This window comes from Nematolebias whitei, chromosome 11 (assembly GCF_014905685.2).
Source record: "Nematolebias whitei isolate Nwh7 chromosome 11, NemWhi1, whole genome shotgun sequence".
Classification (NCBI taxonomy): Eukaryota; Metazoa; Chordata; class Actinopteri; order Cyprinodontiformes; family Rivulidae; genus Nematolebias; species Nematolebias whitei.
Genome location: NC_056508.1, coordinates 45618840 through 45635186, shown reverse-complemented (window position 1 = coordinate 45635186; position 16347 = coordinate 45618840). Strand labels below are relative to the sequence as shown.

Here is a 16347-nt window from a genome sequence, read left to right as displayed (position 1 = left end):
CATCCATCCATCCATCCATCCATCCATCCATCCATCCATCCATCGTCTTTTGCTTGTTCCAAAGTTGGCTCTCGGGGGCAGCAGCTTGAGCAGGGAGGTCCAGACATCTCTTTCCACAGCCACCTCTTCCAGCTCTTCTGAGAGGACTCCAACGTGTTCCCAAGCCAAACAAGAGTCAAAATCTTTCCAGCGTGTCCTAGGTCTTCCCCAGTGTCTTCTCCCAGTCGTATGTCCCCGAAGGGACCATCCTTACCAGATGCCCAAACCACCTCAATTGGCTCCTGTCAATATCTTCCTACTCCAAGTCACTCCCAGATATCTGAACTTCTCACCCCATATCTAAGGGAGAGTCCAGCTACCATGCAGTGGAAACTCATTTCATCTGCTTGTATCCACAATCTTGTTCTTTTTGTTACTACCCAGAGTTTGTGGCCATGGGTGAAGGTAGGAATGTAAATCAACAGGCAAACAGAGCTTCTCCTTACAGCTCATCTCCATCTTTACTACAATGGACTAGTATAGAGTCTGCAGCACTGCAGACATTGCACCAATCCATCTGTCAATCTCATCCTCCATTCTTCTATTACTTGTGAACAAAACCCCAAGATAATTGAACTCCTTGAGGCAAAATCTCAACATTGACCTGAAGAAAGCAATCCACCCTTCTCTGACTGAGGACAATGGCCTTAGATTTGGAGGTGCTGATCCTCATCCCAGCTGCTTCACACTCAGCTGCAAACATCTCCAGTGAAAGCTGAAGATCATGGCACAATGATGCCAACAGGACCATGAGCTATGAGTAGACCCACACCAGCTCGGTGCTTCTCACCATGGGCAACATCAGAGTGGAATAAGGTCCAGTCCCTCTCAAGGAGATTGGTTCCAGAGCCCATGCTGTGTGCTGAGGTGAGCCCAATTAAATCTAGTTGGTATCTTTCAACCTCGTAAAAGCTCAGGCTCCTTCTCCACCAGAGAGGTTACTTTCCATGTTGCAAGAGACAGCTTTGGTAAGCCAGGGTCAGAGTGCCAATCAGTCAGATTGGTCAGTGGCCTTTGGCCACAGCTCATGGCATCATGCACCCAACTCGTATGGCCCCTCCTGCAGGTGGTGGGCTCACAAGAGGGCAAACACATATTGCTCATTTGGGCTAAGCCCAACTGGGCCCCATGGGTAGAGACCCAGTCACCCGGCACTCGCTAACAAGCCCCTCCCCAGGCCTGGCTCCAGGGTGGGGCCAGTGACCTACGCCCAGGCAAGGGACACTGAGCTCCTTGCTGTTTTCTGTCCATTTGAGTCTTTGGAATCACTCTTTGTCTGGCCTGTCACCTAGAACCTATCTGCCTTGGAAGACCCTACCAGGGGCAAATAAATTTCCCCTGACATTATAGCTCCTAGGATCATTCAAGCACACAAACTCTGCCATGGTTCAAGGATTCAAGGTAAAGATTCAACGAAGATTTTGTTACAGTTTTGCTTATTGTAGCTTTTAGGTACAAGTTGGTTGATTTTAGCTATTAATTATTAGGCAACTTATTTTAGTTTTTTGCTTTAGTTTAGCTAATTTTAGCTTTTAGTTAGTTTAGCTAATTTTAGAGTCCATCCATCATTTAGATTATTTTCAGCTTATTTTCAACACACCCTTGTTTGGCAGTTTTTTTATTAGTCATTTAGCTGATAACCACATGGCGGATTTATCTGTTTTGTGGTAATTTTGGGAAAAGTAGCAGTTTTTTTTTCTCTATTTACATGTCCACTTCTGAGGTTGGAGTTATTCAGCCCCAAGGAGTCAGAAAACTCAAACCAATTTCTGTCTTACTGCTTGTGTCAGAGTCTCTGTCGGTTTCTGTCTCGACAGATGCTCTCTTCCTCTTGCTGCCATCCTGTCCCACTCGGTTCTCATCTTCCTGCTCATCCAAGCTGCTCTCAGCCTCGGTCGCCGAAGACGCCGACTTTGACAATGCAAAAAGCACACAAGCTCACTTCAATCACACAGTTCTGCCACTAGCAAAAATATAGAGACAGCTAACATTTTTTTATTTGTCTGTTTTAGCTTGCCTAATTACCTTGCCATTTGAAGATATTAATTCCGGCTTTTGTAGAACAGGGTCCAGAGTCTCCAGCCTCACAACTGCTACAGAAACATGACAGAAACTAAAAATGACTTCTTTGTCAAAAAGTGACAAAACTCAAAACACAAACATAATTTGACACAAGAAATTTAAGTTTGCTTAATAAAGCTAGTAGTCACCAACAAAAGGAGACATCACAACTCCATTGATGAGCCTCCACCCTTACTTCCCATAAATCTGTAAACATTTTAAAGGTTGTAATACATAAACATTTTTTTACCTGGACGTAGTGACAGAGTTAGGACAGGAACCTTTTTCTCATTGCTTTGGTCCGTTTCATTGTTTGCCTCTTCGTTCTGCTCCTGCTCTTTGACCTGCAATGACAGACCCATCATCAAACCATCAGAATGTCATTTTGTTCAGTGCAGCTTTAATAAAAATGTTGACATTACCTCGTTGTTCTGATCGTCGGTCAGCTCTTGCTCTCGTCTTTTGACTGGAGCTGTATAAGAAGATGATGGAATGACAACTAGTGAAGGTGATGAAGCAGATGGATTCACACTGTGGTCAGGGCTCCTCTGTGGTCCTGCCTCACTTACTAGGGCTATGGGGGAGTAATCATTTGGAGCTTGGTTGGATGTAGACTTTCCTCGATCTGAAAGGTCCAAAGGCCTGTCGCAAGAGTCTCTAAACCATTCTCCAGAGACTTTCTCACACTTGGGAGGTGGGCTTTCCTTTTTCTCTGGGGTCTTAGAGTCACTCTCTGGGTAATCTGGCACCCTCCTTAGCTTGAACACCACCATTGGCTCTTTTGCAGGGGGCTGATGGGAGTTTGGCTTTTGCCATGGAGAGACAAAACCGTGCCTTCTGGTGCTGGTCTGCAAGATGGGTGGGATCAGGTTGGGGTACCGTGGCAGATGCATTCTGGGAGAAGTTTGCATTGTGGGGCTGGATCCACCAGCAGCCACAGAGACCCAGTCTGAGGATTCGGACAGGGGCCAGGGGAGGGAGATAGAGCTGCTCTTGATTGGCTGAGGATGGCAGGGGATTGGTGCATGGACTACATGTCTGCTCTGTTTCACCTCTGGAGAGGACGAGCGGTTCTTCCGAGGAGGTTGGGCAGGAATGGAGGAGTGCTGCTCAAATACTTCAACACTTTGAAGACACGAGAGGCAGAAAGTTCAGACAGATCAGTAAAAATCAAATGATGCGTATTTTATGACAAACATAATGCAGTGAAACATCCATCCATTTTCTTCTGCTTATCCGAGGTCAGTTGTCGGGGGTAGAAGCCTAAGTAGGGAGGCCCAGACTTCCCTCTCCCCAGCAACTTGGGCCAGCTCCTCTGGGGGGATTCTCAAGGCATTTCCAGGCCAGCCAAAAAGTCCCTCCAGCATGTCCTGGGTCTTCATCTGGGTCTCCTTCCAGTGGGATGTGTCTGGAACAACTCACCAGGGAGGCGTCCAGGAGGCACCATATGCCCGAGCCACCTCAATTGACTCCTCTTGATGTGGAGAAGCAGCAGTGAAACAATGTTTTGGAAAAGATAAATCAAGGGATACTTTAATTTTTGGTGGTGTGTGATAAAGAGTGAACAAATGCTCAAACCCATTTTTTGACGAGAGTTAAGGTACAAGTTAGAAATGATTTTGTGTCCCAAAAAAGCTCAAAAACCAATTTCATCAACTTGGAGTGAGGCGTTGATGAGTGAGGGAAGAATGGAGTGTGAGGTTGACAGATGGATTGGTGCAGCTTCCACAGTGTTGTGTATGTGCCCATCCATTTTGGTTAAGAGGGAGCTGAACTTCAAGGAGAGGCTCAGCAAAAGAATAAGATAAAAGTGGTCAAAATGAGTTTTCTCTACAAGGTAGCTGGACTGTAGAGATATGGTGAGAAGTTCAGTTATTCAGGAGAGACTCAAAGCCAGTTGAGGTGGTTCAATCATCTGATGAGGATACCCCCTGAATGCCTCCATAGGGAGGTTTTCCAGACATGTCCAACAGGGAGGAGACCCTGGGGAAGACCCAAGGTACGGTGGAGACACTATGTCTCTTGACTGGTCTGAAAACACCTTGTAGTCCTCCCAGAAGAGCTGGACAGAGATTTCTGAACCTCCTTGTTCAAGTTGCTGTCCCAGAGACCTGACTCTGGAACAAGAGGATGGATAAACGAACGAACGGATGATGGATAGATGATGATGGATGGATGGATGGATGGACAGATGCATGCTTTTATGATTTGTTTTAGTCTTACATCCTGTCTCCAGGACGGGGGACACTGTGCTCCATTCTCCAGGATGGCACAGCTGGTGTTGGCTGAGGCTTGTATACTTCCTGTTTAAAAAAGATGAAGAACATAAAGAAAAAAAACGTACTTGAGGATCACAATAAAATTTATCCATTAAAGGAACAAAGAAAACATTGTTTTTTTTCTCACTAAAATGTGACTCTTATCTTTAAAATAATGTAAAGCTAGTTTGGCAAATACAAAAATGACTTTAACATAGTAATTTTATCAGACATAGGGACAGACTTTAGAGTGGTAGTAGCTGAGACTCATCCAACAAAAACTCTGTGTAAAACGTTTGCTCACAAGATGGTGGGGATATGCACTTCTTCAAGAAATCCTATTTTTAATATCAACAAAGTCCATGCTCAATAATCCAGATATACAAGCCAACAATTTTCAGTCAGGTCAACTGGACAGTTTCTTTTTTTGTGCTGAAACATTTCACCTTCCATCCAGAAGGCTTCATCAGTCAAGGAAACACACAACACAAAACTGATTCTTCCCACAACAGCTTACTCCAAAGTGGAACAAACCAGTTACATTGGTGCTAAGATGGTGTCTTCGGCACACCCCCTCCTCCGGTGCTGGCCCTCTTCGTCGTCGACAGTCATGTCAAACTGGTTCAAAACCAACAAAGTCCATGCTCAATAATCCAGGTATACAATCCAACAATTTTCAGTCTGGTCATCTGGACAGTTTCTTTTTTTGTGCTGAAACGTTTCACCTTCCATCCAGAAGGCTTCATCAGTCACGGAAACAATTTTTAATATATTTTTGATGTTGCTTTAATCTAGTTGTGGTCAAAAAACATTTTTCTATCTGAAAACAACAACAACAAAAAAAGCCTACAAAAAAAGCAAAATTTTCTTTTTTGTAAATAAGGAATATTTTGCCATGTCTTTTTTTCAGATGGTTTTAAATTTACATGAATTCAAATGGAAAATCTAAAAGCTTAAGCTTTTCTCTGGGCCTTGATGTAAGAAGACGCAGCAGAAATAATATGATTGATTATTTACATAGAAAAAAAACACATTTAATTTAAGAAACATTGGAGTTGATTAAAAACTTACGAAGCTGCTGCGGTTCATGCCTCTCGAGCGTCTGCTGCGTTCAGCTTCTGTTCAAACAAACAAACAAAAACATACAGTTTGTGTTCATTTGATACCAAACATCATCCAGCTCTTCTTCAGGCCCACGTTCACCTCTGCGGTCCACCTCAGTCTTCATCACCATGTCGCCATCTGCTGGCTGTGAGTCGATCCTGCCGGGTGTCGGGCTGAGGAGGGCCACGACCCCGGGGGAGGGGGACAGGTCGGGGGAGGCGTTCGGTTTGACGTCCACAAAGCTGCCGTTATTGGAGGAGGCTTCACTGTGGCCTTTGCTGCGCACGCACACACACACACACACAGGTTTGTTTTGCTATCTTTATGGGGCCTTTGCATTGACTTCCATTCATTTTTCATTCATTTCTATAGCCTAACCATGACCTTTATCCTTAACCTAACCATTACCAGTACATACCTAACCCTAAACCTAACACATCCTCAATTCACACCTTAGTACTAAACCTAGCCCCTAACCCACCAACGGGACTTCTTCTTATGGGGCCTGGGCTTTGGGCCCCATAAGGAGCAGTTGGTCCTCACAATGCAGTATAAGTTTGAAAAATGGGCCTCACAAAGTAGCATAAACAAGGACACACACACACACGTTTGTCTTTTTATGGGGACTTTGTGTTGACTTCCATTCATATTTTATTAATTTCTATAGCCTAACCCTGACCTTTATCCCAAACCTAACCCCTAACCCACCAACGGCACTTGAACCTTATGCGACCGAGCTTTGGTCCCCACAAAGAACAGTTGTGGTATGTGTTGAAAAATGGGCCTCATAAGGTGACATAAACAAGGACACACACACACACACACACACACACACACAGTAAATGTTTTTTCTTTAGTCCTAAACTGTAAAAATATTTATACATGTTAAAATTCATTATATATTTTTGTTTTATAAAGTCACACCCAATGGCTGGAAAGAAAAAAAAACTTACAAATTTTGAAGTGCCCATGAGCCACCCATTGATAATCACTGTTGCAGTGGGTGTTGTGGCTCTAGACACATTTTGTTGAGTAAGTGAAAAATGGCTGTTTCGATCTAAAAGGTTGCAGACACCTGATCTAGTTTAAAGCATAGCCTGAACTGGATTTGATTTGTAATCATTTGATTTTTATTGTTTTAATTGAAGGGCAGCACGGTGGCGCAACTGGTAGAGCTGCTGCCTCTCAGCGAGCAGGTCCCTGGTTCAAACCCCGGTCCAGGGGCCTTTCTGGGTGGAGTTTGCATGTTCTCTCCGTGCATGCGTGGGTTTTCTCCGGGTGCTCCGGTTTCCTCCCACAGACCAAAAACATGCATGTTAGGCTGATTGGTAACTCTAAATTGTCCCTAGGTGAGAGTGGGAGAGTGAATGGTTGTTTGTCTCGTTTGTCTCCATGTGTCCTTGTGATGGACTGGAGACCCGTCCAGGGTGTACCCCGCCCCTCGCACAGTGATTGCTGGACATGGGCACCAGCGACCCCCGTGACCCAAAATGGAATAAGCGGGTAAAGAAAATGGATGGATGGATGTTTTAATTGAAAAATAAATTAGATTATAAACTGATTTAACTGCAGTGGTTTTATTTGGACTTTTATTGTGAAAAACACAACTAAAAACATCATAAACAGATTGTTTTTAACTGGAGGTAATTGGACTCATCCTTTTCAGTTGGATATGTTAACTTTTATTTTATCTGTTTTCTGTCTTGTATTGATTTTCTTGAACTAAACTGATTTTATAAGGATTATGCTGGACTTTAAAAAGTATCCTTTGCTGTAAATAAATTATATATTAAAGCTATTTTTGCTGTTTTTACAGCAATAATTTTTACAAAACAAAATAATTATTAAAAGGAATTTGAATTCAGTTGGATTAAATTGGAATGTATTTTTACGTGGATTTTTACATGATGAGCTTGGAATATAATTTTTTTTTCAGGTCAAATTACGTTTTTAAAATTAAACAAAAGTAAATTGTTGCTGTTTTTATCATCTATATTGATAAGGACTGCACTGGATATAAAACTACTGACGCGGAAATAAAATAAAATCTTGAATTAATTATTTTTTGTTTAAACATATTTTAAAGAATTACTGCTTTATCTTCTACTGCTTATCTGAGGTGGGTTCATGGAGGCAACAGGTCGAACAGAGAAAAACAGACGTCCCTCTCCAGCTCCTGAGGTGCTGAGGTGTTCCCAGACCAGGGAGGATTTATAATCCCTCCAGAGAGTCCTGGGTCTGTCCCAGGGTCTCTTCCTAGATGGACATCCCTGGAACACCTCACTAAGAAACAGTTCTCAGGGCTGTGTCCTCAGTCCACTCCCGTACTCACTATTTACACGGCTGTACCTCCAAGCACAGCCTCAAGTATGTTGATGACACCACCGTCCTGGGCCTCATCACCAACAATGATGAGAGTGCCTACAGAGATGAAGTGAAGTCAATGACCAGCTGGTGTCAAGAAAATAACCTCTCTCTAAATGGCAGCAAAACAAAAGACGTGATAGTGGACTTCAGGAAACGGCGTGGAGGCCAGCACCCCACCATCTACATAAACAACGCTCATGTGGGGCAGGTCAGCAGCTTCAAGTTCCTCGGCATTCACATCACTGAGGATCTGTCCTGGACTTTACATACAGACACTGTGGTCAAGGAAGCTTGACAAAGACTCTACTTCCTAAGAAGAATAAAGAAGTTTGGTATGAACACCAGCATCCTCACCAACTTCTATAGGTGCACCATCGAGAGCCTGCCGACAGGCTGCATCACAGGGTGGTATGGGAACTGCACCAGTCAGAGCCAGAAAGCTCTACAGAGGGTGGTGCAAACAACAGAGGACATCACTGGTAGCAGTCCAGGACATCTACGACAGCCGATGTCTGCGTCAAGCAGCATCATTAAGGACCACACCCACCCAGCACAAGGACTCTTCTATCTACTACCCTCAGGCAGACGATGCAGGAGTCTGCCATCGCGTATAAAAAGACTAAAGGACAGTTATTATCCACAAGCTGTCAGACTCAACAAATAACACTGAACAACTGATAATAGTTTTGCACCAAGCCACATCTGTGACAACTTATATGTTTATTATTTAGGGGTTTTTAGGGGGATGGGTGACGCAGAGGTTAGAGAGGTGGGCCTGTGATCCAAAGACCGCCGGTTCACGCCCCAGCCCTGACAACATCAAAATTGTGGGTGGGGTAGGTGAAGCACCCACACTTGCCCCCATCCTCATTTGCCCCACTCTGGGCCCATGATCAAGGCCCTTAACCCCCCATCTGCTCCCTAAACAGGTCTCTCTTGAAAATGAGTTCTCGTGGCTCAAGGAGACTACCTGGATAAATAAAGGGTAAATGAAAAATGAAAAAAATAAAAATAATTTATTGCTGCTGCACTATGGGGCTGTATCATGTATGCTGCTACAGTATCTATGTATCTACTTTACCATCATAATTCATGTTACTCACTATAGTGCGTAACATGAATTATGATGGTAAGGTTATTGCACAGGTATACCTGTGCAATAACCTGTTACACAACCTGTGTAGTATATGTTAGTTATGTGCGATATTCATTCAACCTTTATTTAGACAAGTAAATCCCATTGAGTCCCAAGGACTCATTTACAAGAGAGACCTGATTTCAACAAAGAAAGATGACAACAATGGACAACAGCGACAACACTAGACAGTTATCAAAAGGCATACAGATTTTTTTTTACAACTAAGATTGCAAAAACAGTAACAAAAACAGCTAGATTCTAAGGCGAATGTAGAAAACTAAAAACAGGAACATGTCTGCATTGGTCCCTGCCAGGAGTCCAACAGATTCTTAAAGCCACTTAGAGAGGTCAAAGGTCGAGAGTTTCTGATCTTTTTGTAAGATATTCCAGGAAACAAGAGCGGAGTAGGAGAAGGCCCTTTTGTCTAGTTCAGTCCTCACTGAGGGAACACTGCAGGTAATAATGTCCTGAGAGCGCACGCTGTAGCTGCACTCACGCAGAGACATGTAGGAGGAGATGTATGAAGGCAGCAGACCAAGAAGTGATTTAAAGATGAAAATGTACCAGTGAGAGAGTCTGCGTGAAGTTAATGGTTACCAGTTAACTAGTGAATACTGGGTGCAGTGGTGGGTACGGTAGTTACAGCCAGTTATGGATCTTAGCGCACCATGATAGACAACATCCAACATCTGCAGGGTTCTTGTAGGAGCGTTCATGTAAATAATGTCACCGTAATCAATGGAGGGAAGGAAAATCACAGATACAAGGTGTTTCCTAACATTCAGAGTTGGACAGGATCTGTTTCTGAATCTCAATAATAATGAATATCACGTGCATTTTAGCTAAATATTACAACCTTGAAATACTCATTCAAATTCATCCTGCTTGCACTGTTATATTCTACCATGTTGTTCACAGTTTTTCTTTAGGACCTTGTAAATATTGTAATTTTTCACTTTTTGGTACTTTATTTTGTACTCTTATTGCGTGCTTTAGTATTTTCTTGTTTATTTGTTCTTTGTTTTAGCGAGTCATATCGGTTCTTCTCATCCTGAACATTTCATTGTACCATTAACCTTGTGTTAACTTGAATATGACTAATAAACATAACTTGAACTTCAGGGTCATTCTTACCCGAGGTGAGGGTAGGAACACAGACCGGTAAACAGAGCTTCTCTCAGAGCTCTTCACCACAATGGACTGGCTTAGAGTCCACGATAGTGCAGAAGCTGCACGATTCATTGGTCGATCTCACTCATGAACAAAACCCAGACGTACTTGAAAACCTTGAAGCAGCACCTCACTCTTAACCTGGAGAGGAGAGTCTACCCTTTTCTGACTGAGGACCACGGTCTCAGATTTGGAGGTGTTGCTCCTCATCAAACTGCAAACTGATCCAGTGAGGGTTGGAGATCACAGCGTGATGACGCCATCAGGACCACATCATCCACAAACAGAATTAGCAGAAACCTGAGTTCAAAGAACCGGTCCCCTTTTCCCTCCTGGCTGCACCAAAGACTTGTGTCCATAAAAGCTATGAAGAGAACCAATCACAACAGGCCTGGCTCTGGTTCTCATTGCCAACACTTCAGGGAAGGACTCTGATAAGTTGTTGTTTATTACCAAAATATTTTACCTGAATTTGATTAATTGGGTTTGATTTTGCTTCTAATTAACCGGACTATAACTAGATTGATGTAAACTGCTGTTAATTGGACTATACTGTAGTTTTAATTAGACTTTTTCTGACTAAATTGGTTATAATAAATGTATTTGTGCGGGAATCTGTGTTTTTAATCCTACCTGTTCTTTAATCCTTGTGTTTTTTGCATTCCCCAGTGTTTCCCCTCCTTGTTGTGCGCTCCTGTCTCACCAGTCACAAATTCTAATCACCCCAGGTGTTTGTCATTATGTCTCGTTAGTGTTCCCTATATATTCAGCGTCTCTTTCTTCCCTTGTCTGTTGATTGTGCGTTGTGTTCTGTGCCTCTCAGCGTTTCCTCCCTTCATGTAAGGTTTTACTGCCCTGACAGGTTTTGCTTTTGTTTGTCTTGTTAATAAATTAGTTCCTTGTTTTACCTCGGAGTCTCCTGTGTCTGCCTGCACGTGGGTTCTACAATAATACTCGGATTATGATAATTTGGGGTGAATTGTTCCTCCAGTTGTTCTGGTTTGAGTTGATTTATTTGCCCTCAATCTTCTGTTTGTTTTATTTAGCATTTTATTCATCACAAGTATGTACACTGTAAGAAAGGTTTTTAAACTTAAATGTGATCCCAGTCTAACCTTCCTGCTACTCTCATGTCAAAATGACCCACAAAGCCTCAGTTTTGGGAAGCAGGATTATTAAAGAAGATTAAGTAGTCGACCACTTACACAAATCAGAGAGAAATAAACCTTCAAGGTCTTTTACTCACTCCAGTGCCGCTCGTAGTTTTCTGAGTTCATCTTTGAGTCTCAGGTTTTCTTTTTTCAGGTTTGTCATCTCTCCAGCTTTGACGCACAACAGAAGTTACAACCACAAATCAATTTATTTTTCCTACAAATCAGATTAGGAACGGACGGCCGTGGGATGAATACCTAGTAGAGAGATGTGCTGGAGGCTCTGGATCTGCGAGGCTTCGAATTCTTGTTGTTTCCTCTTCGCCACCTCCTGTGTTACCGTACACCGGTCACACAGTCCGGCCCTCAGCCTGAACAACAACAACAATCAACAAAAAACAACAACACTAACAGATAAGGACAAAAACTGCCTTCTGGCAGTGAGAATATTCACATAAACGGGCCTCTGCGTCTTCGCAAAGCTGATTTTGGTACAAATGTTTTTAAATTTAATTAACTTATTTTAGTATTTTTCGTCATCCATTCATTTTAAGTGATTTACAATGTAAGACCGGTCAGAATGTGGTATTTTTACCTGTTTTCCAGAGTTTTGATGTTCTCGGTGAGTAGTCTCTGCTGCTCTTTCATCTGCTGGTTCCTGCTGAACAACTCCTCCATTCGCTTCGAATCACTGAGGAAACAATTCAGCACAGATCAGCTTCAGCTCCACAAAAGGGATGCTGTGGTGGTGGGCCTCCTTGTGGACAAGGATGAGACGTGATCCAGGCAGGAGGTGCAACATCTGGTGCTCTTGAACCTCAAAACCGAGGAGGTCATTATTGATTTTAGAAAAACCAGGAGAATCACAGTCGCCTGATGGTGATCATCAAACATCATCAAAGTATGGACGTTAAAAACCTCCAACCTGGTTAAATGAGCCAGGAAGCGAAACAATCACCCGGTGAGTCCATGTTTGGCCCATTGCCACAGGGAAGAGGTATCAACCCATCAGGACAGACTAACAGGCTGAGGAATACAGTTTTTGCCTGGCCCTGTCTCCAAATACACACCAAGGAATGTTCAAAATGTTTTTAAATAGTCTTTAAATGCTCATGGTTGTCATTTTCTGAGAAACCGAAACAACAACGAAGCAGTTTAATATATTTTCCGTGTCCGTCTGATAATGATACAACTCTGATCAAACTCTGAAACGTTTAATAACTGAGAGGAAATTGAAAACCAAATAATGAGTTTTGAGGCAACTTTTATTCAAGTAAACCAAAAATTGGTATGTTTTATTAATATGGCAAATTAATATGGACAGTATCCTGATGCTTGCTCAATAATCCAGGTAGAAAAATCCGAAAAAATTAAATCTGGTCCTCTGGACATTCAAAAAAAACAAAACAAAACAACAAAAATATGGACAATATCACCACCTAGTGGTATATCAGGGATATTACTGTGTTTTTATTAGTTTTAAGGAGCAAATCTCAAAGAAAGAAAAAAAAAGTTCATAAAAATATCCAGAGCAGAGTAAAAAGGACCTAAAGGTTGTTGAGACTTTGCAACTACTTTTCAAACAGCACTTTCAAGGCAGTCTCCAAAATATCTCTGAATGTTTGCATTGTACTCAATTCCCTCACTTGAATCAAAGAGGCTCAAGGTCTTTTTGCTTAAATTTTGAGCACGGTCAAAAAAAATTGTGCCGCAAAATTTCCTCAAAACAGTTGTTGCTGTAGTGGGTGTCTCAAACCGTTCTTAATTTAGTTTCCATAAGTCTTTACAACCAGAACTGTATTCTGACACCCACTTCGTAGTCTTCGACCAAGGCTACAGCCCCTAATCCCCAGATTGGGTAAATCCAATTCACTTTATGGACTCGGGCTAATCTGAGTCAGTCACTTAAGGGATATGGTACACTTGAGCCATATGAGTAGGTCAAGATGCTGTGAAAAAGATGAACAAGCATCCTGACGCATGCTCAATAATCCAGGCAGAAAAATCACATTTGTCTAAACAAACAAACTTTAGCGATGGATGTTAAGGAGCTACATATGCATTATTCAGATATGTTTATTTTACAATTCCACACACCCATAAATGAACCAGCAGTTTACAAATCCATCCATCCATTCTCTTTTACCCGCTTCTTCCATTTTGGGTCACGGGGTCGCCGGTGCCCATGTCCAGCAATCACTGTGCGAGGGGCGGGGTACACCCTGGACAGGTCTCCAGTCCATCACAGGGACACATAGAGACAAACGAGACAAACAACCATTCACTCTCTCACTCACACCTAGAGACGAGTTACCAATCAGTCTAACATGTATGTTTTTTGTCTGTGGGAGGAAACCGGAGTACCCGGAGAAAACCCATGCATGCACGGAGAGAACATGCAAACTCCACCCAGAAAGATCCACAGCCAGGACTTGAACTGGGGCGACCTGCTCGCTGAGAGGCAGCAGCTCTATCAACTGCACCACCGTGCTGCCCATGAAGAAATCATGAGGAGAGAAAATTAAACAGAAAGATTTTCAACTGTCAGACGTTCGAAAAAATTTGGATGTTTCGCGAATGTCACGTCTTTAGTCCTGATTCAGTACCAAGATTTGGATCCTTGACCTGGGAGAGACAGTAACCAACTTGCTCCCCTAATGCCCAGGTCTAACCATATCAATGATAAATAATATTATTTTAATCCAAATCACCATTTAATTTCTAAACGCACTTTGGTAGATTGAGTCATAAACATGATGTTTGCTGCAGAGGTGGGTACAAAGTGGGTCAAGGTCAGTACAATATGTGAAGGTGGACAACGAAACAATGTGCTCGGTCTAAAATCATGGAAAAGAGTTTTCCAAATCCTGTGGGTAAACAATCCGTTGTGATTTTCACGACACAGCTCACAGTTAGCAAACACTCCGAATTTCATGAAACTGCAACTAAAAGTTTATTTTCCAGTGATTTTTATGGCCAACAGTGAGACACTGGTTTAGGTTTTATTAAAATCTGCTGGTTTCTAAAGAACACACCTTCCCAGTGGAGAAGGTCTAAGTGCTAATTAGGTTGTGTCAAGTTTATCTTTGATTTGTTCATTTGTCTGAAAACTAGTTTTTCTTTACTTGAGTGTGTTAAACTGTTCAGAAAGCTACGTTTTCCCATCTCCTCTGCTTTTACTGAGTTCCACGAAGAACCGAATCTGATTTAGTGGCTCCAAACAGGCGTGTCACGACATGAACTTTTTTCCATGCTGTTTATGACGTGAACGAGCTCAGAGCCAGGTGCAGGGCTGGGGTGCCCACCTGTTTACCTGCCTGATCCACAAGGACCTGGTCTTCGCCGGCTAAAACTCAACATGCAATCTAAGTGTTTTTTGTTGTTGTCTAAATAGGGCGATGCATTCACATTAATAAAAGCAATTCACTCACCAGCCTTTCTTGTTGGACAGTTCTTTGACTTTCACCTGCCACCCTGGAGGCAAAACACATTTTATTAGGGCGATTCTGTGGAAGCAAAAACATTTTGGGGTATTTTTCACCCTTTGCACCGACCTTCCACTTCTCGTTCGTGGGTCTCCTGCAGCTTCTGCATCAGGTCTTTGAAGCTCTCCATTCTGAAAGAGGTCACAACAGCGTCTGCACAACACAAAAGACAAAACGTTTTCCTTTACTTTTTAATGGAAGAATGGACTTAAACAGGATTTTCCTTGGTAGATTAGTAAACCACAGCCCTGATATGAAGTTATTAAGAAATGATAAAACCTGTGAAAACACACACAGATTGAACGTTATAGCCCGAGGACTGTGGAGCAGATCTGAGAACCCAAAACACACCACACTCTGCTTTTCTCATGTAGAAGCAACTTTTTTTTATGTAATATCAAGGAAGACTAGTTAGACCGGATCTGCCAGGTCCGGGAGTGAAGTCTGCAGTTTGTGTTTCTATGACATGAAAAACAGCTTTGTTTGTTTGTGTGCGAGTGATATTTCCACACAGAGGAAGTAATTAATTACTCCCAATATTTTCTAACTTACCTTAAACCTTATTAACAAAATATAATGGTACCAGATGGTGAGGAAGAGGAAAACCTGATATCACCTGATGAGGGGGTCCAAGCCAACAGAGCGTGGAACCCTATTGACACAGTTGTTTTTTATTTTGTGAATGCTTATTAACACTTATTCACACTAGTGTGATCCTGTTTATATTTATTATTATTCCATATTCTAGTTACCTTAAACTATTTCATGAGTTATTCGGCATTGTTCTCGTTTCACATTTTTTGTGCTATTTCAACAAATCATATTTATATTTAGCCTTTTCTGCCATTTTTTCTCATAGACAATGAATTGAGCTCATTTTACGTCCTTCAAATCTTTAGATGTGTTTACAACCTTTTACTGCTCCTTTCACATTTTGTTCTGCTTCAGCTTCTTTCAACTTTCTTTTTTAGCTACTTTCAGCTCATTTCAGCTGTTTTTTCAGCTGATTTATGCTACTTTCAGGTTCTTTCCTTTTCTGTGCTTCTAACTTATTTCTGCTAATTTCAGCTCGCTATGCTGCACTCAGCTTATTTCTTCAAGTTTCAGTTTTCGCTAATTCAGTTACTATTTAGCCATTTTATGCTAATTTTAACTCTTTCAGCTCATTCCACTTTTTTTGCACTCATTTCAACTTTTTTCATCCTAATTCAGCAAAAATATGCCCTCTCCACTTCCCTCTGGTAATTTAAGCTTCTTTCTGCTTTTTACTTTTCAGAAGTTTTTTGTTGTTGTTGCTAATTTTAGCTTTTTGTACTAATTTCTGCTTCTTTCAGCCTAATTGGGCAAACAAGTGTTCTTTCCTCTTTCTTGTGCAAATTTATGCTTGTTCTACCATTTCAGCTAGCTTTTTAAAAGCATTTTAGTTATTTTCAGCAGTTTTCAGAAAAATTCAAGTTTTTCGTGGTAATTTCTGCTATTTTCAGCCTAAATAACTCCTTTCTGCTAATTAGGCCCGAGCAGCTAAGCGCTGCGGCGCTGCGAAGGCCTATTGTTATTGTGTCGTTTCTAATTTT

The 16347-nt window shown here is 42.0% G+C and overlaps 1 protein-coding gene across 1 annotated transcript in view; it reads right to left on the bottom strand.

Annotated features, from left to right (window-relative positions):
• The window catches only part of rbbp8l (retinoblastoma binding protein 8-like), a 34016-nt gene that overhangs the window by 6201 nt on the left and 11468 nt on the right, over positions 1-16347 (bottom strand). Inside the window, 12 exon segments of the mRNA XM_037684416.1 lie at positions 1818-1980; positions 2065-2132; positions 2351-2444; positions 2523-3225; positions 4324-4403; positions 5430-5476; positions 5556-5740; positions 11384-11459; positions 11547-11659; positions 11884-11979; positions 14720-14762; positions 14843-14926. Coding sequence (XP_037540344.1) covers positions 1818-1980; positions 2065-2132; positions 2351-2444; positions 2523-3225; positions 4324-4403; positions 5430-5476; positions 5556-5740; positions 11384-11459; positions 11547-11659; positions 11884-11979; positions 14720-14762; positions 14843-14903 — 1729 coding nt within the window. The 5' untranslated portion in view covers positions 14904-14926.